Source organism: Myxocyprinus asiaticus, chromosome 33, assembly GCF_019703515.2.
Source record: "Myxocyprinus asiaticus isolate MX2 ecotype Aquarium Trade chromosome 33, UBuf_Myxa_2, whole genome shotgun sequence".
Lineage (NCBI taxonomy): Eukaryota > Metazoa > Chordata > Actinopteri > Cypriniformes > Catostomidae > Myxocyprinus > Myxocyprinus asiaticus.
The window spans coordinates 30,753,671-30,778,646 of NC_059376.1; the positions used below are offsets into that span (position 1 = coordinate 30,753,671).

The 24,976-nt window shown below is 38.9% G+C and overlaps 1 protein-coding gene across 1 annotated transcript in view; it reads right to left on the minus strand.

The window, feature by feature from the left end:
* The window catches only part of LOC127424505 (neurogenic locus notch homolog protein 2-like), an 80,087-nt gene that overhangs the window by 17,898 nt on the left and 37,213 nt on the right, over nt 1–24,976 (minus strand). The window contains 18 exon segments of the mRNA XM_051669791.1: nt 1,390–1,543; nt 1,651–1,852; nt 2,031–2,259; nt 3,491–3,643; nt 4,147–4,266; nt 4,376–4,489; nt 4,616–4,761; nt 5,230–5,422; nt 5,938–6,048; nt 8,259–8,492; nt 9,025–9,138; nt 9,884–9,997; nt 10,146–10,331; nt 10,751–10,906; nt 11,646–11,879; nt 12,304–12,426; nt 13,160–13,501; nt 14,063–14,328. Of these exon segments, the coding sequence (XP_051525751.1) occupies nt 1,390–1,543; nt 1,651–1,852; nt 2,031–2,259; nt 3,491–3,643; nt 4,147–4,266; nt 4,376–4,489; nt 4,616–4,761; nt 5,230–5,422; nt 5,938–6,048; nt 8,259–8,492; nt 9,025–9,138; nt 9,884–9,997; nt 10,146–10,331; nt 10,751–10,906; nt 11,646–11,879; nt 12,304–12,426; nt 13,160–13,501; nt 14,063–14,328 (3,191 nt within the window).

The following is a 24,976-nucleotide window of genomic DNA, read 5'->3' on the forward strand; positions in this document are numbered from 1 at the left end:
GCTTCAGAGTACTAAAATGTACAACATAACATTTCAAAATTACCACATACACTAACACCAGTAATCTAAGATACAAACACTCCAAAACTGTGTCCTACATTTCATTTGTCAGACTCAAAGGCCAGTGTAAAGAGATGAGATTTTAGACGTGACTTAAAAGTCTTCAATGGTCACACTCATGGAGCTATACCATTGCTACATCCGAATATCCATACTTCCCTACTATATAGTATGCCAAAAACAGTGTGCCAATGGAGTAGTATGTCCGAATCCACAGTATTCATGAAGCAGTAAGCGGGAAGTACCCGGATGACCTACTATTTCCAGTGAGATTCTGAAGTGCGGATCGATTGGACACTTTACGATCCCATAATCCCTCAGTAGCTGAGACGACATCACGTTCAAAATACTGGATTTTTAAAAAATGCAGGTGATTTGCAAGTCAGACGGCTCTTCTCAACTGTAAGTGCTATATATACCAAGATAATTGTTCCCCGTGCTTAAATGGTGCTTGTTTAACAAAACCTGAGTGGATAGTTTTCGCGGTTGTTGTTCTTACGTCATATATTCAGGTCACGAGACAATGCCCACGTACCCAGATGCCCGAAATCTGTTCTTACCCAAAATAGTATGCCCGAAATCTGTTCATACTACTTGCATGCATACCTAAAAGAACTTACTGTTTTGCTGGCAGATAAGTGTGTCCTTCATCAAATACAGTACATACGGTGACAGTACGCGGTTTCGGACGCAGCACGTGTCGTGAACTGTTTATGCGGAAAAGTAAAGCTTCCGGCAACACACATCATAATAAAAGCACAATTCAAAATAAAAGCTAGATTCCTGAAATTAAAGAAATTGAATAAAAATATATTACAACTGTATAGTAAAATGTGATATTCACTGTAATAACAATAATAATAATAATAATTAATCAAAATATCACAAGCAAGACTGCTGTTGAATAAATGTTTGGCAAAAAAAAACAAAAAAAAGAACGCAATGGCTGACATGTTGAAAAGTTCTACTTTCACTTGTTAAAATTTTAAGAATTTATTGATTAGACACCATTTTGATGATGAAATTAAACTTTAAAAAATGTTCTGGAAAGTTCTGGAAAATAATAATAATAAACTATAATTATTAAACTATAATTATTAAATAATTAAAAATAACTAAACTGGTGTGTTCAATAGCACATTATAATATTAGCATATTTTTGCTGTGGTATCGAAATTGGTATCAAGAACCGTGAAATTACTGAAATTTTGGTACCGTGACAACACTAGTCAGGTGCGACTTCATTTCCGGAAAATACTGTATATATATATATATTATATATATTTAAAAACGGACAGATGAGAGACAAATGAGTGTCTGATGTCTCACCCTTGCGGTTGGCAATAGTCTGGCAGGACATGTTTGGGATGTCGCAGTACAGGCCTGTCCAGCCGTGCTGACAGCTGCATCTCCAGTCCATCTCTTTCTGGATGCACGTACCTCCATTCAGACACTTAATCTGACTGCACACGTTCACCATTGACTGTGGAATGAAATAGTAACAATTGGTCAAACAACAGAAAAGCCACTGACATACTAACAGGCAATCAATACAGTTTGTGCAATATTATGGACTGGGTTTTTTTGTACCTCACAGGTTTTTCCATTGTACATCAGTGGACAGGTGCAATGGAAGGTCCCCAGGCCATCAGTGCAGATGCCGCCATTTTTACAGGGCTGAGAGTCACACTCATTCAGTTCAAACTGGCAGAACTGGCCCGAAAAACCATGTCGACAGCGGCAGGAGAAATGGTTAATTCCATCCACACATGTTCCATTGTTGAGACAGGAGCTAGAATAAAGGAAATTAATGAATTAAATGAATATTGATTTGATACATTAACAAAACATCTTTAAGCAGATTCAGCATATGTAAAAAGTGAGTTGGACTGTGCGTATGATTTAAAATCTCATGATAAGAATGTTCAAAAATAAAAACATTATTCATATACTTTATGTGGTAAACATACGTCTCAGAGCAATCTGGGATATCACGTTCACAGCTGATGCCGTCAAAGCCAGGCGGGCACTCGCATGTGTAGCTGTTCACATAGTCCGTGCAGCTGCCTCCATTCCAGCAGGGGGTGCTAGCGCACTCATCCACCTCCTTCTCACAGCGCTCCCCGTAGAATCCAGCTCTGCATTCGCACAAAAACCGTCCTACTTTATCCACACACGTACCACCATTGCGACACGGATCTGGAGAGGGAAAAACAGTGAAATTAAGGATGAAATGTGTGAAAAAGACCACTTCAATTAGTGATTTAGCTGATGCGATTTGCAGTACACTTGTTCAAAGGGCAGATGGAGACACATGGGGTTAAAGGGATGGTTCAATTAATCTTTTTAGTTTCATTTAATCTTGTTTCTTTACAATGAAAGTGAATGGTGACAGAAATGAACACTCTGCCTAACATCTCCTTTTGTGTTCCATGGAAGAAAGGGAGTCGACAGGTTTGGAACAAAATGAGGGTGAGTAAATGATGACAGAATTTTCATTTTTGGGTGAACAATTCCTTTACATGTCTTATTAAAAGACAGTGATTTGTAGATTTTAATGTTTTAACCTTTCAGTTTCCAGACCAGGTCTTTGACCACTAGGTCACACCACCACTAGCTTTAAAAAGAGATGTTAACATAGTGATAGGGCTGTCACGATTATGAAAATTTGACAAAGATGCATGTATGCTTCAAGTCAAATTTACATATTTAACTTCAAATATATAAATCAAATATATTTTTTTTTAATATATTTACACTGTTGTTTTTGGAATTATGCAATAGTAAAATATTTCTGTTCTAATTTCTTCAGCTATTTTGTGTGTGTGTCTGTGTGTGTGTGTGTGTGTAATTTTAATGCTCCTTGATTAAACCTACAAGCCCTGATTTCTCATGAAGCAAAACCTTTGAGATTTTGTTTCATTATTTTACCACTCCACAGAAATAGATGAAGTGGGCGTCTCCTCCTCTGTGTCACTGCGTGTCATTAACACTGCGTGTATGAACCCACTATGACCAGGAACGTTTACCATTACACGATAGTTTAAAGTGAAGCCAGAGCACTTTGCGTTCACTATCAAAGTTAATATTTTTATTATTGTTATATTTGGAGGGAGTTTGGCACGAGCCTCTGCTGACAGTGTGTGCATCAGAGCACTTGAGAAGAGCTTCACGCGCCTGATTGAGTTTAACTGAGTGACACAATAACATTTCGTTGATGGCATCTATATATTTGCTTAAAATGTCCTTATTTGGGCATTAAAATGTGATTGGAATTTGAAGTGCACAATAATCGCGGTTATCTCAAATAACCGTGGTTAGATCAAATCCGCGATCAGACGATTATTTAATAATCGCGACATAGGGATGTGCAGTGTTGGCCATGCATCCACACAATGTGGATTAATATGACTATGGGAATGACACTCACTGGAGCTACAGTCATCAATGTTGGTCTGGCAGTTAACTCCACTGTATCCAGGATGACACTCGCAGCGATAGCTACCCAATGTGTTCACACACTGAGCTCCATTCTGACATGGGTTCTTCCAGCACTCGTCTACATCCTCTGTGCATTGGGCTCCTATACACACACGCAGATTAGACGAACACCATTCAGATCCTGTGGATCGTTTCTAGACTTTCACAAATTAAATCTACTAGGCATTACAAATCTAATAGGCATGTCATATGAGCAAGGTGAAGAGTGTTATGTGTGGTTGTCTCAGGTACTTAAAGGGAAAGTTCTAGCAAAAATGGAAATTATTCATCATCATTTACTCACTTTCATGTTATTCCAAACCTCTCGACTTTCTTTCTTCTGTGGAACACAACAGAAGAAGTTAGGCAGAATGACAGTTTCAGTCACCATTCACTTTCATTGCACCTTTTTTCCATACATTGAAAGTGAAAGGTGACTGTGGCTGTCATTCTGGAAAACATCTCTTTTTGTGTTCCATGGAAGAAAGAAAGTTTTGAAAGGTTTGAAATGACATAATTTTCATTTTTGAGTGAACTATCCCTTTAATAACAACAAAGATATTCTTAAATAATAAAAGCATAAACACACAGCCTCAAAGCACTTACCTTCCCAGCCATTTAGGCACCTGCAGGTGTAGGTGGTGTAATCCAGGGATGGCTGACACGCCCCTCCTCTCTGGCAGGGCTGAGATGCACAGGGGATCAACTTCTCCTGACAGTGTCTCCCTGAGTGTGTGAGAATACAGCAGTACTGTCAGTAAAGTATACAGTATGGACTATGTTTTAGATCCTTTAATGACCCCTGAGGGGCAATTCTGGCATGTGGATGTGTCACCTGTGTAAGGTAGGGTGCAGTGGCAGGTGTAGCTGTTGACTCCATCTACACAGGTTCCCTGATTCACACAAGGGCTTGACTCACATTCATTTATGTTAATCTCACAGTTGGAACCTTGAAGAGAAAGAAAAGGGCAGAAAGAGGGAGACGAATACTGAGATAAACTTAGCTGTTTTTCCAACCATCTATTTAGAAAAGCTGATAGATTTGTGTGAAAGATAAACGCTCACAAGCTTTTACCTGCAAATCCATGGTCACACACGCAGGTGTAGCTGTTGAGAAGGTCATTACAATTTCCACCATTCTGGCAGGGGTTGGACAGACACTCGTTCTTCTCTTGTTCACAATTTTTACCCTCCCAGCCAGGTTTACATGCACAGTGGTACCTACATATACACACAAACTTAGTGCGCAGCAAAATGCCTATTCATCTCTTTATTTAATCAAGACCACATGAAATCACTAGAGGAGTGCAGTTTCTTTCCTGTGTTGATGCATTGCTTATTGAAAAAGGAAGTTGGTGTGGGACATATCAATAGCCAGTAGCGTTTAGTTTAATTCAGTCATGAACATGATTTGCTACATGCTATTTACTAGTCAGAAGATGGTATAAGGGGGAGGGACATTCTCATTCTAGAGTGCATTTTACTGGACAAATGAGTGCAAGATTAGTCTTGTTTGCTCCGTTTTGGAAGATATACAGCAGACTATATATCTGCTATAAAATAATTATTTGAAGAGTACACTAAAGCAAACATACATGGACTAAAGCCACACAACTCCAATTTTGATTTCATGGGGCGTTTAAAAGTAGATGGAGACATGACATCAGGAATGGATAAATGGATTCCTACCCGTCCTGCTGCTCGACACATACTCCATGCTGGCAGGGCTCGGGACTGCAGTGGTCTGCACCTGTGTGACACAGAGGACCATGAGTCCCAGCCGGACACAAACACTCAAACCCGTTCAGTTTATCCACACAAGACCCTCCGCTTAGACACGGGCTCGAACTGCACTCGTTTATCTCCTCGTTACATCTCTCCCCTGAGCCGGAGAAGAGAAAGAGAGAGACTAATTAATGATTAATGATATATGATTAATTCGACTGAATTATTAGACGCTTTAGAAAACCACTGCATTAATATAACTTATAAGTTATTTTTGGCTTTTTCACCACTTTTTTAAAAGAGAGAGGGAACATGATCAAGAAATGGCAAGAATTGAATTCAAACTCACACCTCAGCTCAATGTGTCAGAGCACACTAACAGCTAGACCAGAATAGAAGTTAAATTTACACATTTGGCAGATGCTTTCTTCAAAGCAATTTACAGTGCATTTAGGGTGTAAATATAATCAATTCGTGTTCCCTAAGAATCAATCCCATAACCTTGATATTGCTAACACCATGCTCTACCAACTGAGCTACTGGAATATTAGCACACGTGTTAGTAAAACAAAGTGAATATATGAGTTCGATTATATTTCACTGAGAGTGACCCATATTCCCACATTGTGTGCTTCTGCACATGGGCATTTCTGTTCAGATGTGTGAACAAACCTGTGTATCCAGGCTCGCAAACACACTTGTACTCGTTGATTCCATCCTTACAGGTCCCATGCTGGCAGGGATTACTGGCACAGTCATCGTGGTTAATCTCACAGTTCACACCTGTGTAGAGGAGACAAAGACCAAATGAGACAAAGACAAATGAAATGACTCTCCAAAAGTGTGTCCATGCAAGGAATGCTTAGGAGTATTTTCTGGGTGTGTAGTAAGGTATAAAGTCCTGAAGAGGGGTATAGTGAGCTCTATCAGTTGTGGGGAAGTGTAACTGAGAGCCATGAATCAACAACACAGGCTCTGCTGAAGTCCTACCAAATCCAAACAGTGATGCAAGACTTACAGAGGTCTCTTAAAGGGGGCATATCATGGAAAACAGGATTTCTTTGGCTTTTTGAAATGAACGTGTTATAGACATACAGGTGCATCTCAATAAATTAGAATGTCGTGGAAAAGTTCATTTATTTCAGTAATTCAACTCAAATTGTGAAACTCGTGTATTAAATAAATTCAATGCACACAGACTGAAGTAGTTTAAGTCTTTGGTTCTTTTAATTGTGATGATTTTGGCTCACATTTAACAAAAACCCACCAATTCACTATCTCAACAAATTAGAATATGGTGACATGCCAATCAGCTAATCAACTCAAAACACCTGCAAAGGTTTCCTGAGCCTTCAAAATGGTCTCTCAGTTTGGTTCACTAGGCTACACAATCATGGGGAAGACTGCTGATCTGACAGTTGTCCAGAAGACAATCATTGACACCCTTCACAAGGAGGGTAAGCCACAAACATTCATTGCCAAAGAAGCTGGCTGTTCACAGAGTGCTGTATCCAAGCATGTTAACAGAAAGTTGAGTGGAAGGAAAAAGTCTGGAAGAAAAAGATGCACAACCAACCGAGAGAACCGCAGCCTTATGATTGTCAAGCAAAATCGATTCAAGAATTTGGGTGAACTTCACAAGGAATGGACTGAGGCTGGGGTCAAGGCATCAAGACACAGACATGTCAAGGAATTTGGCTACAGTTGTCGTATTCCTCTTGTTAAGCCACTCCTGAACCACAGACAACGTCAGAGGCGTCTTACCTGGGCTAAGGAGAAGAAGAACTGGACTGTTGCCCAGTGGTCCAAAGTCCTCTTTTCAGATGAGAGCAAGTTTTGTATTTCATTTGGAAACCAAGGTCCTAGAGTCTGGAGGAAGGGTGGAGAAGCTCATAGCCCAGGTTGCTTTAAGTCCAGTGTTAAGTTTCCACAGTCTGTGATGATTTGGGGTGCAATGTCATCTGCTGGTGTTGGTCCATTGTGTTTTTTGAAAACCAAAGTCACTGCACCCGTTTACCAAGAAATTTTGGAGCACTTCATGCTTCCTTCTGCTGACCAGCTTTTTAAAGATGCTGATTTCATTTTCCAGCAGGATTTGGCACCTGCCCACACTGCCAAAAGCACCAAAAGTTGGTTAAATGACCATGGTGTTGGTGTGCTTGACTGGCCAGCAAACTCACCAGACCTGAACCCCATAGAGAATCTATGGGGTATTGTCAAGAGGAAAATGAGAAACAAGAGACCAAAAAATGCAGATGAGCTGAAGGCCACTGTCAAAGAAACCTGGGCTTCCATACCACCTCAGCAGTGCCACAAACTGATCACCTCCATGCCACGCCGAATTGAGGCAGTAATTAAAGCAAAAGGAGCCCCTACCAAGTATTGAGTACATATACAGTAAATGAACATACTTTCCAGAAGGCCAACAATTCACTAAAAATGTTTTTTTTGTTGGTCTTATGATGTATTCTAATTTTTTGAGATAGTGAATTGGTGGGTTTTTGCTAAATGTGAGCCAAAATCATCACAATTAAAAGAACCAAAGACTTAAACTACTTCAGTCTGTGTGCACTGAATTATTTAATACACGAGTTTCACAATTTGAGTTGAATTACTGAAATAAATGAACTTTTCCACGACATTCTAATTTATTGAGATGCACCTGTACTTTAACATTCATGCAAATAACCCTCCCCAATCTAGTCCACAGACCATTTATCGAAATTAAGCTGCAAAACAGGTCATTCAGAAATCGTCATCAATACGATGGTCCAGCTTGATGAACAACTACTCCGTTTTATAGAGGCAAGTCAATCAAAACGGAGGTCATTCCATATAAAAGTCTTAAAGGTACAGTGGCAAGTGGTAAGTAAAACTGTTTTTGTTGCAAGAAACCTTGACTGATTTCAGGGAAAGAAAATAAAATGCTACGAAGTGTAGAATATTGTTCCATGAAGACCCTGGGCAAGGTAAAGATCAAGTGTGAGACCCACCTGAGGTGCCCGGCAGACAGTAACATTGATACATGTTGACCAGGTCAACACAGCGTCCTCCGTTTTGGCAGGGGTCACTCAGGCACTCCCGTATCTGCTCGCTGCAGATGGGGCCCATGTAACCTGGGTGACACTTGCAGAAGAAGGTAGCAATTCCGTCTATACAATCGCCATGGTGACAGGGCTTAGGTTCACAGTCGTTAAAGTTTTCCATACACAATGGCCCTGTGAAACCTACAGAGACCAGCATTAAAGACAAGGAATTAGTTAATGGTTAAAGAAAGTCACTTATGCACAACTTCAAGCCTGCAAGAAACATTAATAATAAATTTTAATTATGCAGAGCAAAACATATATGCTGTGCATCGCGAATCGGTGTTGTAGAGTTCCCACACTCTTTGGCCAATGAATTTCCATGACTTCTCCCTGACTTTTCAAGTCATTCGTGTATTCTAGATAAGGCATTTTAAAAAATCATCTTATACACACTGCACACATAAAGAGCAACTTCTAGCTAATGAAATATTCTAGAGCTGAGCATAACCAGAAAAATCTATATTCACTATAGAATTTTCCAACTTTTCCATGACTTTTAGGATTTTTTTTATCCACACATAGTCCTGGGAATCTAAAATGTGACATTCACAGATATTTACTGGTTTTCCATGACTGGCGTTTTCAGTGCTTTTAATCAGTTTTTTTTTTTTTTCTTTTTCACAGGGTGAGAAGTTTATGTACAGCTCTATGAACAAGCTTGCAACAGTACCTTCAGCACATTCACACTCATAGCCATTAGGTCGATCGAGACACTTGGCCCCATTATGGCACGGAGTACTGGCACACTCATCAATGTCAACCTGACACATTTCCCCAGTGAAACCTGTGGTCAAACACACATACACACACATTCATCATTATGAAAGTGAACAGCAACATTTGCGGACAGCTGAATATTCGCAGAGAGTTTCTGCAGACTGTGACTCTCTTGAAGAGGAAATTAATGCACACAGCAGTGATGAATCAATCCTTTGGCACGGGTCAATATTGTACCCACCCAGCCTGATCTCACAGTGAAATCGGAAAGAGTAGGCTGATTTTTCATTCATCAAAATCAGTATACGTTGACCGAAATTTTGAAATACTGCCCCCAGTGGCCAAAGCGGTAAGTGTTGTAGGGCATATGAGCACGTGTGAGCTCCATTTATGTCCAGGAGAGTTCGCCAAAAGCTAGTAGTGAAGCAAGTTGTTTTCAGCTTTACAGGACGTTATACAATGAAGAGAAAAGCATATATTTATAGATTCTATCCACCAACCCAAACTTAAACCTTACCTTAACCATTAGTGGAGTAAAAAGTAATGTTAGAGGGAAAAGTAAAACCTCCGAATCATGCTCGTCATTGATTATTCAAACGTGGTTACTGTCTGGCTTTGAACCCTAGTCTCCCTTGCAGCTGATGCAACGTGCTGCCAATTGCACCAGGTGGAAAGGTAAACACATTGAAACTAGTGCAAACATGTCTGATGAGAATGCTGCATGTCAGCGCATCGGATACAGTCGCCAATCCTAGGGTACCGAAACTATCGGAAACATCACGCCGGCTTCACGTGTGATCATGTTGACCCACCTTGAGGACACTCGCAGATGAATCGGCTGACCTGGTCCAGACATTTACCATTATTGAGACAAGGTAAGCTGGCACACTCGTTAATGTCAATCTCACAGTGCACTCCTTCAAAGCCTATGGGGGGAAACAAACGCACAGTCATTAGATTAATATGGAAAACAAATGAAGCCAAATCAGTGTTGTGAATATAGCTGATTACAGTGGTCTATTCAGTGTGTGTGTGTGTGTGTGTGTGTGTGTGTGTGTGTGTGTATGAGAGTACCTGGCATACAGATGCAGGTGTAATCTCCTATCTGATCCAAGCAGGTGGCATCATTTTTGCAGGGATTGGAGCAACATTCATTGATGTCCTGCTCACAGCGTGGGCCGGTGTAGCCTGGAGCACAGTTACAAGTGAAAGAGCCCTCTGTGTTTTTACATGAGCCACCGTGCTCACATGGGTTTGGCCCTGATGGATAGAAAGCAAGAGAGAGAGAGAAAGAGAGGTGAGTCAAGTCATTTTGATTCAGACTGATTCGCTAATGAATCATTCAGACCATTTTGGGGTCTGGTTTGGCCGAATCATTTTACTGAACCGATTCATAAGGACAATTTGCTCTCAAATCAAACATCACTATGGGTTGCAAGCAAGTCATACTCTACACAAGAGCAATATTTAACCAAGAACCAAGATTTTAGAACAGAGTAAAACTAGAAAAATTTATATTCATCATAGAAATTTCCATGACTTTTAAGATTTTATTCATTTACATGACATTTCCATGGCCTGGAAAACACTATTTTAAAATTGTCTGATATTTCCATATTTTACATTACTGTGGGAACCCTGAAAGCAGAGTTGTAAGTACTTCCAGCATTTTTTCTCACCAATGACACATTCGTCGATATCCTCCGCACACGTGCTGCCCTTGTATCCTGAAGGGCAGTTACAGTTGAATTTGCCGTTGACAGGGTTTGTGTCGCATTGAGCTCCCATCTTGCAAGGATTGCTAGTGCAGGCATCATCAATGTGACACAGCAAGCCTTGACCATGGAAACAATAGCTATGGTTACTAAAATATCAAACTGATTTGAGATGTCTTTAGTGTAGTGTCAGGGAGAGCAATATTCATAAAGGTTTTTTTACAGTATACTGTAAAGGCCAGTTAAAGGAATAGTTCATACCTGTCAACATTTACAAACCCTCATGTCATCCCAGACCTGTATGATTTTCTTCATCTGTAGAGCATAAGACTGGATTTTTTGAAGAATATCTTAGTCACTCATTACCAATACTGTAATAAAAGTGAAACGGGAGTGGGTCTGTGAAGCTCTAAAATGACAAAAAAAGTGCCCAGACCCAGTCCCCATACACTTCCATTTTATGGAAAGAGCACCCTTGATTTTCCCCAAAAATTTTCCTTTTGGGTTCCACGGACGAGAGAAAGTCATAAAGGTTTAGACATAAAGGAGAGTAAATGATGGCAAAATTTTCATTTTTGGGTCGCTTCGACAGGTAGTAAATCAGTAATTGCAAACAATTATTCACACCAAAACTTTTCACAACAAGTACAACGTATTTGGTAATGCATAAAGTTCAGATGTCTAAATGAATGGTTTGCCAATGGATCATTGTGATACAGTATTTCAAACTCAGTGTGAAGATGTTTTTAAATCTTGTCATGCTTAGATTTTTTTCTTGCTAAAAATTTAGACTTGGTATGAATAGGCCTTTAGAGTATAGTCTACATTTTCTGTAAAATTTGTGGTTGTTTATACTGACCGGTCTTGCCAGGAGGGCAGCTGCAGACGAAGGAGGCCACACGGTCAATGCAGGTGGAACCAGTGGCGCAGGGCTTGGCTGCGCAGTCATCAAAGTTCTCTGAGCAGTCGGGCCCACTCCAGCCGTTCACACAAACGCAGTTGTAGCCGTTGAGTGTGTTACTGCATGTGCCTCCATTTTGACAGGTGTTAGGCTGCAGTCGGCATTCATCAACATCGTTGTTGCAAAACTGACCTAGAAAATATAAAAGTGCCGATTTCAATAGGGCATTTTGGGGGAGGTGAAAAGAGGTCCCTGCTAGCATTGAGAAGTCTGGATCATTTTAGTGAATCGGTTCATTCGAAACATTCATTTCAGTGAACCAGTTAAAAAAAAGAATGACTGATTCATTTGAATCATCACTTACAGTGAGTGACAAATATTTTGTTAAATTTTGCTGTTCATCACTATGTTTTTGATACATTACATTTGGATTACACAAATTCTGTGTTGTTTATGATTCCATCTCAAAGTTGTCCTCCCAAACAAATATCTAACATTCAAGGGATTGACATATGCTTTGGGAATCAGTTCGACTGAATCATTAAAAAAACAAACAACATCATAGTTTCCAATTGTGGAAGAGGACACAAATGCATTTTTTTCCATGTTTCCATACCAGTCCATTCAGGTGGGCACTGGCAGTTGTAAGTGTTCACACTATCCATGCAAGTAGCTCCATTCTGACAGTGGTGATTTGGACAATCATCTATGTTCACCTCACAGTTTGTTCCATTAAAACCTGATTAAAGAAAAATAATAAAGTAGATTATCATAACAGCTCACTCTCAATTCTAGTAAATAGCAGATATCAGTATCACAGTCTGCTTTGGCATTACTGAAATGTAATTACTCAATTTTAGCGCACACAGACACATTTCTCACGGCTCGGGTTCACTGCCTGAGGTGAGAGACTGGTTGCTGTGTTCTGCCAGAACAGCTGTCTTCAAACACTGAACTCATAAAGAGCATTTAAAGTCTATCTGGGTGTTTTAGCCCCAAACAAATAGAGATACAACCAGCAACTCTGATTGGGGATAGGCCATGACTTCATTAAAACTTTATTTAGGAAACAGCACAGTGTTTGTTTTGACTGAGCATAAATTAAGCTTGACCTTGAACTTAGAGAAAACTAAGCAAACACTTATGATATTCTCAAGATTTGGGTCAGTAATGAAATCACAATATACACAGCTGCAACAGAAACAGTATTCAAATATTTATACTGGTTTACACATTTCTACCAGTATATCGCCCACACCTGCTTTTATTGTGAGAAAATATCATCCATCCAATCACTGTTTGGCTCACATCCAAGTGAAAATGGACATAGTGATGCCACAGCTCACCATATGACTAAGAATCTGATCAACATGTTTTAGTTCCACCTGAACAAATGAAGTTTCTGCTTTAATTCTGCATATGTTCTGACAATGATCACACCTGTTTCCTATTTCCTCTCCTAGGGAACTAACCTTGCAGGCAGTGGCATACATAAGTCGTGTCAGTCATCTGCCGACAGGTTCCACCGTTGAGGCAGGGGGAGGGAGAGCAGGGTATGTAAACCGTCTCGCAGTGGCGGCCGGTAAAACCGGGTAGGCAGTTACATTGATATGACCCTTGGGTGTTCAGACAAGTGCCTCCATTCTTGCAGAGAGAGGGGGAGATGGCACACTCATCTGTGTCATTAAAACATTGGGGTCCGTGGTAACCAGGAATACAGGTACAAGAGAAGTCCCGGTTGGGCAGAGCATGGCAGGAGCCTCCGTTGGCACATGGGCTGGACAGGCAGGTGTCCTCTCGCTTACAGTGCTGACCTGAGAGGAAACGCCAAAAACAATGTTAACTAAACAGCAACAAAGCTTGACATTTACCATATATCTACCCTTACTTGATCAAATTGAGATTTCTGTACAAAGTATTGTGTGGTAAATTAGTGGTAATTGTTTGAAGCTGCCTACCTAGACCATATTTTTGGGTATCATAAACACATTTAATGTTCAAATAATATTATGCCCCAAAATGCTAAGTATGCAGCTCGCTCATTGGAGTATGATGAAATAGCCAGTGTATTTCTTTACACATAATAAGTAAGTTGCTATTTTCTCAGTTTACTCTACACTGTTACTATAGTTAATTTGATTTTACTTTGTTTTATTTTATTATGCACTATTGATTTCTTATTTTATTTGTTAACATTACATGTTTCTTTGCATTACTGTTATTTTACTTTATTTTACATTGCATGATTCCTTGTTGTATGAAGCTATACTGCAAACACTTTGACAATACATATTCACAGTTTTTGATTGCCAGTAAACCACACTACAAAAACAAGAGAGAAAAAAATAAATGGGGAAGCTAGAGAGAGGTCTGACCTGTCCACCCGCGGGCACACTGGCATTTGTACTGGTCGTTGGGGCGGAGTGAGCACGTCCCCCCATTGGCACAGGGGTTGTTGGGGTAGCAGGTGGAGTTCTTCTGGATCTCGCAGTGCTGTCCGGTGAAGCCCAGAGGACACACGCAGCTGGGGCTGCCAGGAACTCCAGCAACACTCACAGTGCACTCTCCTCCATTCAGACAATAACCCACATAGCACGGGTCCTTATGCTGGCAATACTCGCCTAAGAACCCAGGAGCACACCTGAAACACACACAATATACATTTTAATCAGGGTACTTCTTGGTAGATTTTATAGAATAACAAATATATCCTTTCAAATGTAAAACTCTTACCCTATCTTACTTTCATAGACATAGTTAAGTTGTGATCATATACCCTAGGATCTTAAATCAAATCATCTTTAAATGCCCTTGTTAAAGACAGCTTGATATCAGAATTGATCCTATTTACTTTCTTAATAAATGTCCCTGGTGTTCATTAAAATCAAAATGAAATAACTGCAGGTGGAATCTGCCTGTGAAACAACTACTCTTTCCTACTGATCTAACCGATGCCACGTGGGCAGAGGACACAAAAATATTACCCAATAATATCATTTTTAATATCACGTTTCCCGAATTAATCAAGATGCAAAACCACACAGCATGTGTTTTGTTTCTGTATATTAAAGTGCATGCATGCACAATTATGAGAAGGATACGTCTTCTCCACCTTCTCCATGACCAGCACTCACAAAGAGGAAATTACATGATTGCAAAATAAGATTATCGGGAAAATACGCTTGTCTGCTCTTCTGTCTCTTTCTCTCTATCCATTCAACCCCCACCCGTCTTTCTTTCTCTCTCTGACCTTTTGAGTCATTACTAATGCTTAACTGTTGTGGACTAGAATGAAGTCATCGACATGCACTTCCCAATATACAGTGTGTGAATGAGTAAGAGAAAGAGAGACAGAGAGGAAGAGCTCTGCAAAAATACTTTTTTTCTTATTAACTTTAAATTACCTTTTAAAATTCCATTTCAGAACTGGGTAAAGTGTTCTTGTGTATGTGTGTGCGCGCAACACGCCACGGCCTGCTGCCATGCAGGTGCTTGCCTCCCAAAGGACGATCAGGTAACACAAATGAGGGACACAAAAATAAAAGCTTCTTTGACAATGTGTGTATGTGTATATGTGTGTGTGTGTGTGTGTGTGTGTGTGTGTGTGTGTGTGTGTGTGTGTGTGTGGGCGGGTTTGGGTGGTTTATGAGGAAATTTTTTTAGGTTACAAACTGGTAATTACGAGGGTATTATGCTATAAATGTTGTTTATGAGGGCATTTCTAGTGTCCCCATAATTCAAATCGCTTTTAAAAAATTCTAAACTGTGTTGTTTTGTTTTTTTTAAATGTAAAAATGCAAAGTTTTTTGTGAGGGTTAAGTTTAGGGGTAGGGTTAGGGGATAGAATCTATAGTTTGTCCAGTATAAAAATCATTATGTCCTCATAAGGATAGCCGCACCAACATGGGCAGGTTTAAGTGGTTTACGAGGACTTTTTTTTTTTAGGTTACAAACTGGTAATTACATGGGTATTATGCTATAATTGTGGATTATGAGGACATTTCTAGTGTCCCCATAATTCATACTAAATTACGTTTTTTGGAAAATGTAAAAATGCAGAAAGTTTTTTGTGAGGGTTAGGTTTATTAACTGTTTCTCACAAACTACGATTCCCATCATCCTCAGCGGGACTGATTACTACACACCTGTACCTTTTTTCATGGACTATTTAAGCAGTGCAAACACTGGGTTCAGTGCGAAGTCTTGTTTTTGCCCCGGCTAACATTTCTGAGCGTTTTTGACCACGATTATTGGATTCGCCTATGTTGCTGTATATTTTGAATACTGACCTCTGCCAGTTGTATATTCTCTTTGACTTTACAAGTAAAGCTGCAAATGGATCTAACTTCTGGTTCTCCAGAGTCTGTTACAGTTAGGCCAATAAAATTGCCTTTTCTTTACACAAACTTAAATTAGCCGTACTCTGTTCTGTAGATGAAAAAAGTTTTTTTCAAGACTATAAACTATCAGAACTATTTGTCCAATGCTGAGTTCACTTTCAGAAAACTAGCTTTTGAACATTTTAAAACTTTTAAATATTTTAAATCTAACTTTACCTCTTTACCTCAGATCGCATTTGCTGAGCTTCTTCAGAAAATGTAAATTGCATTATGACGCTAACATTAATTCAAAGTCAAAAATCAAATTCAGTTGGTCGTTAAAAGTTTCTGGGCAAATATGCTTTCTAGGCGAAAGGTACACAATTAGCGATATACACACATTTCTGTATGGAAATGGCTTAAGGGCAGATTTCTTTTGCAATAAACCAAAACTTATGCGACAAAGAGTTTTTTAAGCATGACGTCATCACGCACACCATTTTATCGATAAAAGGCCATTTGAATGGAAACAGGCAGAAGACGGCACATTTTGCAAACATTTTTTTGCGCATTTTCACTTTGTCTAACAAAACATCGCGAAAAATGGATCGAAACTAGGTTAAAGTTCACTAAGACTTTACAGATATTACAGTTTAATTTTCTGTTAATGCATGATTTTCTGTAAAGCTGCTTTGAAACGATGTGTGTTGTGAAAAGCGCTATACAAATAAAAATGACTTGACTTGTTGCAGCTGAAATCTTGACTCTGGATCAGTGAGAGATCTTTCCAGCCATACACAAACACACACAGTCCAAAATTAGCCAATAGCGAGTGCACTGAGAAATGTTTTTTTTTTTTTTTTTTTTTATATCATAAATTGATTTTATTCCTTATATTTTATGTGTGAGTGTGTAATTAAGTGTGTAATTTCTGCGGCACTTGTAGCACTAAACAGTATTACAAAAATAATGACTGTTAAAACAGACAGATTCAATCTCACACCATTGGATGAGCCAATGGTGTGAGATGTCAGGCTGCTTAGTGAACACAAACCCAAACGCTTGGCCAACGCACTGCCAACATGCAGTCTGGTTGAACATACTAACGTGCGTTTTTGTGTTACTGTGGCAGTCATGAACATGAAAAGTTTGAACCTTCATTACTTTGCTTTTACAATGCATGCAAACCCCTCTGAGAGCGCTAAAAACATGTTGATTAATTGTGCACTTAAGATTAGTCAAATTAGTCTGTGACGTGCTCTTTATGCAATGTAGTGGCCGAATTAAAAGCGCTAGGGCTGGGCGATATGACGATATATATTGTGGCGGTGCTTTAAAGTATCAATCGATAGGGATTTTGCTATATCGTGTATTTCGCAATATGCAAATATCCATGTATGCAGCACGAGCGTATCTATCAGTGGGCACGCTTCACATAAGACTGAAACCAGGCTTGAGCGGGGAATGAGTTGCGGCCGGTAAAATTGCTGTTTTTTTGCAGGCGCTGGTTTAACGCCAGATTTACCAAAGCAATTATGCAGATCAGGCAATGCCGCAAACGCACCCACAAACTCGTTGCTGATTCTTTAAAGGCAGATTCTGAGTGCTCTATCCTCCTGCGGAGGATGTAGCAGTCCACAGTGATCTGACACACTCTACTGGGACAGCGTCACTGTGATCCAGACACTTAGATCATCATGCCGAGGTGCGCTTGACAACACCGCACATCAGTACTTCTCCATCATTTGACGAATTTTTGGTGATACGATCAATAGAAAAGTCAAGAAAATGAAGGGGAGCTATAAAAAGGGGCGACATCTGTGGTGTAGGTTCACAAAAGCAAACACAGATTAGAAAAATGTAATCTGCAAACTGCATCGCATTACGATAATCACTTGTGGTAAAACAAACAATCTGTTTTACCACCTTAAAATAAAGCACGCTAACATGAAAGCCAAAAGATGTGCTCCGCATTAATTCCATCATTTTTTTTTATTTATTTTTTTTTGCAAGGGTTTATAAATACATTTGAAATTTATTTTCTGCAAGACCTGATATTTTCGTTGTGTATTTCTAAAAAAAAACAAAAATCAATTATGTAATATTTTCTTTGTTACTTTGCTTTGAAAAGATCTTGAGTTCTTAAGGAAAGTTTATAATAATATTGGTCATAAACATAGCAGACTGAAATGTGGCATAATGTGAAATTAAGTGTTATGGTGAGGTTGATATAAATTATTTTATTTTTTAACTTTGACTGATCGTCAAGTTCTAAATAAAGGAAAAAGTATATATGAGGAATTAGTTTTCATTTAAAAAGTATTTACAGCTCTGGAAAAAATAAAGAGACCACTCCAAATGTTCAGTTTCTCTGGATTTACTATTTATAGGTATGTGTTTGAGTAAAATGAACATTTTTGTTTTATTCTATTGAGTACTGACAACATTTCTCCCAAATTCTAAATAAAAATATAGTTATTTAGAGCATTTATTTGCAGAAAATGACAACCGGTCAAAATAACAAAAAAGATGCAGTGTTTTCAGACCTCAAATAATACAAAGAAATCATATTCATTTGTAAACAACACAATACTAAAATTTTAACTTAGGAAGAGTTCAGAAATCAATATTTGGTGGAATAATGCTTTCATGCGTCTTTTATGCTTTCCACTAGTCTTTCACATTGCTGTTGGGTGATTTTATGCCACCCCTGGCGCACAAATTCAAGCGGGAATTCAACAGATACTGGAATGGAATGGCTGCCATACATGTAGTGATGCTGATTTAAGAAACATTTGGAGTGGTCTCTTAATTTTTTTCCAGAACTAGATTTTCCAAAAATAGGCATTACAATATGGTTATTTATAATGTTAATCGATTTTTATCGGTTTTCCAGGAAAAAAACACTATATCGCAATCGTTATTGTGATATAAAATTACTCATATCGTGATGTAAAAAAGCTCATTAAAAAAACATTGTGATATTCACAATTTTGCTTAATTTTGCATCGCCAGGAAATAGAAAAAGGAGATAACATCGTAAAAAATTCAATATACTGTACTGCCAAGCCCTATCCTGAGTCTGGTCACACTGTACAAGCATGATTTGGCCCTGTTTCCAGCTGTGTGTGTATGTGAGTGAGTCACGGCACGCAGGGTAAGAGCACACCCACAGCGACCTTCTGGTCACGAGATCACAGCAGCGCTGACACTCAAACAACAACAAACACACTTAAACTCAGTGCAAGCAAACAGCCTGGACTCAAGGGAACAGGCCTCTTTCAGCCTGACTTACAACTGTTGTGTCACTTTATACTATTCAAAGTCATGGTGGGATTTTCACTTTATCTCCCTTAGATTTCACCAGGGAAAAGCCTGTGTAGACCACCATCTTTTTTCTCAAGTGTCCTAGGCATTACAGCCCTGATTTGACACAGAATTAATGCAACATTGTTACTTTATTAGTGGCAGTGTAATGGTGATTTAAAACTCACAAACTCAAAGAATAATACAGTAAAAATAATAATAATTAAAAAAAGAATAAAAATAACAACATGCAACAAATTAACTACACTCTTAAGCCCTATTCGGATGGCAATTGATTCTCAGGGTGATGTCTGTAAAAGTACATTTTCATGGCTCCTCTGTGATAAAACTCATGCGTTCGGATGACGATTAAATCACGGGGGACGAGTGAGACTATTTGTCGATCATATAATTACAGTTGCGCTTGTTATATGGAAAATTCATCAATCCACAAAGTGTGTCCTCTGTATTTGCATTTAAATATGTTTGGAATTACACTAAAGTGAAAATAAAAAATTTTAAAGCATGAGGGAACCACGCTGCAAAGCGCTGCGGATATTTACTGTGCACATATTCACATACGGCACAAGCCAAAATTCTTGTGAAGAGCAATTAAACGAGTCAAGAAGCTGTATGGACAAGACTGTTTATCAACGCAAGCCAAATAAATCTGTCAATGGGGGAACGCATGTTTTGTCACCCCAATCACCTCAGCTGCCCGCTCTCTCCTAACCGCACACAAGGAGAGATAGAAGCCGCACATATCAGGGACTGTAAAGATAGTTAAAATGAAATATGAAGAGCTATGGTTAAAATGATTTTCTTATGTTTTATCTATCAAAATAACGGACATCATTTGGAATTATCTGTCATAATTAAAGTTGTCAACTATCAACTTTTCTTGGACTAGTCGACCCGTATATATATGAGTAGTCATGCAAGTCCTATGTATAAATGTATAGTACATGTTTCTATATTAAATGTTATATATTACAATTTTATTGCATTGCTGTCATAATAATGGGCCATTTTATATGTTTACGTGATCTGGCTCACGATTTTCTTTCCCTACTACTTATGAGTTCCCACTCACTGTGGTGGAGCGGTGACGTAACTTTATTATTGTGAATTATTTAGAAAATGTCTGTTACACAATCCTCCAAATTTCACAACTGTTTATTACTGTCAGAACTGTTGCAAAGGTATGACACTTAGTGGTCAAAATGACTTTTGGATTATAAACTCAAAGATGTGGATTTGGACAGTAATTAAATTACTACACAACCTTGGTGTTTGTCAAAAAAACAGTAGGTAATTCGGCCGGTAATTCTCTTGCGGGAGGTGTGAGAAAAATGCAGACATTTTGGAATCAGACAGCAATAAAATCACAGACTACCCCCTGTAAATGCTGGAATTACCTCACATCTCTATGTAAAATAATTGCCGTCTGAATAGGGCTTTTAGACAATCCAGTGACTAATATCCCATTTTTCAAGTGACAGTGTATTGGTGATCAACATCAGGGGCAGACTGGCCATCAGGAGCACCGGGCGTTTTCCTCGTGGGCCCCTGGGTAATTTGTGCCGGCACGCTGCTGCACAACAATAAAAAAAATAATGATAGTATTGATCAGGACCGGCCCGTCCTATCTGCTATATAGACGGCCGCCCTGGGTACCAACATTCCCGCACGGACCCCAATATAGACTGAGAATTTAATAAACTTTGAAAGGTTAAGAGAATATAATGACTTTTATTTTGAAATCATATAATGACTTTTATTTTAAAATTACTTAAATATGGAGCCTGGGTAGCTCAGCGAGTATTGACGCTGACTACCACCCCTGGAGTCGAGAGTTAGAATCCAGGGTGTGCTGAGTGACTCCAGCCAAGTCTCCTAAGCAACCCAATTGGCCCGGTTGCTAGGGAGGGTAGAGTCATATGGGATAACCTCCCATGGATGCTATAATGTGTGGTTCTCGCTCTCGGTGGGGCACATGGTGAGTTGGGCGTGAATAGCGTGGGCCTCCACGCGCGCTACATCTCCGCGGTAATGCGCTCAACTAGCCACATGATAAGATGCGCAGATTGACTGTCTCAGACGTGGAGGCAACTGAGATTTGTCCTCCGCCACTCAGATTGAGGCGAGTCACTACGCCACCACGAGGGCTTAGAGCGCATTGGGAATTGGGCATTCCAAATTGAAAAAAAAAAAAAAACTACTTAAATATTTAAGTGCATTTCTGTGTGTGCACATTAACTTCGTAACTCACATGGACTTCATTATTTGACATACAAATCACAATAATGGTGACAAACAAAAACACACATTAAGTATAAGATGAGCTCTAAATAAATCACAAAATGACAAATAACTGCAAGTTACAACAACTACAATACCAGCAGTGAAAATAAAATCAGCAAGCAGGAAAGCTATGAGCAGTACATAGTCATTTGCATAATTTATTCATACTGCAAATAATTTCTGGGAGTTCTTATCACAATATTATTAGACACAGATCACACACCTTGCTGAATAATGCTCACGTCTGAAAGAAATGCAGAAAATAAGTCATGGAAAATATTACTTTGTGGCTATTTTAGTCTTTGAGGCTTACTCTGTTTAAAGGATGGAAAAAAACAGTGGCTGTAAAAGCATAGTGCTTTTCACTTTTTCTCAAGAATAATCTGAGGAAAGAAATTAAAACAATGCCAATATAAAGACGCAACAAACTCACACAGAGTGAAAATATGTAAATAATCTGCAAAATATCTGCAAAGATCTGCACTTTAAGAGGTACGTTTATATTTTACATATATTTAGATTTGTTTATATTTATATTTGTACATATTCTGGCCAACTTTCTGTTTTAGTTGATTTAAAAAAAATAAATAAATAAATAAATAAAAAAACATTTCCAAATAGTTATGTGGGTAATTGACATGAAATTGTAAGCACTGTCATCAGTGTCCTGCAGAGTGACACACTTTCTTCATCTAACTATTTTAAACAACATTTTCTAATCTTGTATAGCTATATATAAATATATATAATATATTAGTATTATAATTGTTGTTTCCACAACCTCATATTAACAAAGACAATAGTTTATTTGCACTTCTAGGAAAAAGTTGAAAGGTGATTAAGATCTTTAAAAACTTGAAGAAATGCTGACTTGACACAGCACCTAAAATACACACTTTCTCTTGTTCATGTACATTTTAACTTAACATCAGCATGCTGGGAAAAAAATTCTCGGAATTTTTTTTGTCTGAGCTACAAAGTGCCAGAAAGACCAAGGCCACTTTTTAGTCCCAGTCCGTTCCTGATCAACATAATAACAAATTCACAGATTTAATTCTGAATAACAAGACATCAGCAAATTAACTACACTCTCAGACTATTCAGCAGCTTAACTCATCTATAGGCCTCTTTGTTATCCTTCATAATTTTTTTCTCTCTCCCTCCCTGTCTCCTTTTACCCCTCTTTCTCTCTCCTTCTCGAGGTGTCAGATTTCTACAGATGGTTCTTATTAGTGCCCCTCTCTCTCTCTCACTGGCTCACTGACCTCTTCATGGCCTATCCAAGGGGCCTGGGGTGAGTGGTTGGGGGAAAAGCTCTTTCTAGTTCATATTTTTAAGAGACACCTCAACAGGAATTTGATTTCAAACCACTCCTTTTCTCACGCAAAACGTAACCCCCCTCACCCACCCACAATACCGAGATTATCTAATCTGAAGCAAATAAAGTTTAACTGGCTTTAACAAATGTTGACCAAACTTTACATTTTTTCATCTCACGTAAGGCAACTGAACATGTCTTCTCTTTAATTTCTTCCATTCTTGTTTACATTTACATTTATGCATTTGGCAGACGCTTTTATCCAAAGCGACTAACAGTGCCCTTATTACAGGGACAATTCCCCTGGGGCAACCTGGAGTTAAGTGCCTTGCTCAAGGACACAATGGTGGTGGCTGTGGGGATCGAACCAATAACCTTCTGCTTACCAGTTCAGTGCTTTAGTCCATTAAGCACCACCACTCGCTTGTTCCCTTTCTTGAGATTGAGAGTCGGCCTTATTTATAGAAGCAGTCAGTCTCCCTCCTTCTCCTCTCCATCTTCAGCTTTCTCTAATTTTTGCAAGAGAGGCAAACAACCACAGGAAAACAGAGGGAAAAACAGCGGAGGCAGGTGGAGGGGTGCTACACGATAGAGAGAGTAACGCAGACAGAGAGGGACAAGAAAGAAAGATTACGAGAGGAAGAAGAGAAAAAGTGAGAAGGAGAGAAGGGTGGAGCAGGCCGCAGTGCTGTGGTCAGACTGAGCATGGCTTTAAGTACATATGTGCTATAAATCTTCAGTGAGACAGTTCTGAAAACAGCATGTCTCACTGAAGCAGGGAGGGTTCTCTGCTCTTTATATACTCCTCCTTAATATAGTCTTCCTCTCTCTGCCTCTCTTTTCCTGTGCTGCTCTCCTATGGTCTCTTTCTTTTCTCTTTGGTCAGTTACGCTTTGATGAAAAGCTTCATTGTGCCAGTGTAAAGACTGTACTCTAAACACACACTGAACTAATCTGGATTTAACAAAAGTTGGCTGAACAAATCCATGGCTGAATTGGGCAAAGAACACAAACTAAGTGGTCCAAGTTTATTTTTCAAATGGGAAGTCCATAACAAGTCCATAGATGTTGAAATATGCAGTGTTTCAAAAGTAAGGCCACAAGATGAAAACATAGGTTATTATAACGATTAACGATATAACGATTATGACAAAAATAATAACTGTCTATTATTGTCCTTGATATTGTAATCACGATCATTAATGTTGATTAAAAGATAGAATTACAGTAATGTCACAAAGCAGGCAACCGCACATCCATGTTCTTCAGAACAGCAGCCTTCAATGGAGGATGTGAGCTGCGCTGCAGTTTCTTTTTGGCATTAAATATTGTTAAAATGTTTGTTAATGTTAATAAAAGTTGTTATAGAGTGATATGGTTTACAGTGAAAAAAATATGTTATTTCGGAACTTTTGACAAAACCAGTTTTAAAGGTGCTATATGTAAGATTGACAACAAGCGTTTGAAATGGGTACTGCAGTCCAAATTCTAAATATTGGAGAGTTGTCTGCCCCGCCCCAGACTCGAAGCTCATGCGGGTTGCCAGAATGTTGACACACAAATTAGCCAACTCAGCATCCGTTTTTAAGGATTTCTGTTGATATTTGAACTCAACAGCCAAACAAACACACCCCTTTCTTCAGTGCTCCTTCAGAAGCTCTGCCCCATCAGACTGTTAAAAACTTGAGCATTGCCGTACTGTTTCACTGCTCAACGCACATGTCTGGGATTGGTTAGAATTATCAACCACTGCAAAAACACACTGTAAATAGAAACCATTGAAGCTAAAGCAGTAGACTTAAATTTAATACTGTAATCGTCAGTTTTGACGATTAAATAATCATGGTAGCGTAATCGTGACTAGTTTTTCAATTAATTATGCAGCCCTAATTATATGTGTTAGTGTGATAAAATCGCTCACTAACCAAATCAGTGTAAACTTATATATGCATAATTGCAAATTTGTTGGCATGGTAACACAGCACTGGTAAGCCCTGTAAGCAACTTTAAATTTACCACACTAAAGGCATGCAGAAAAGATA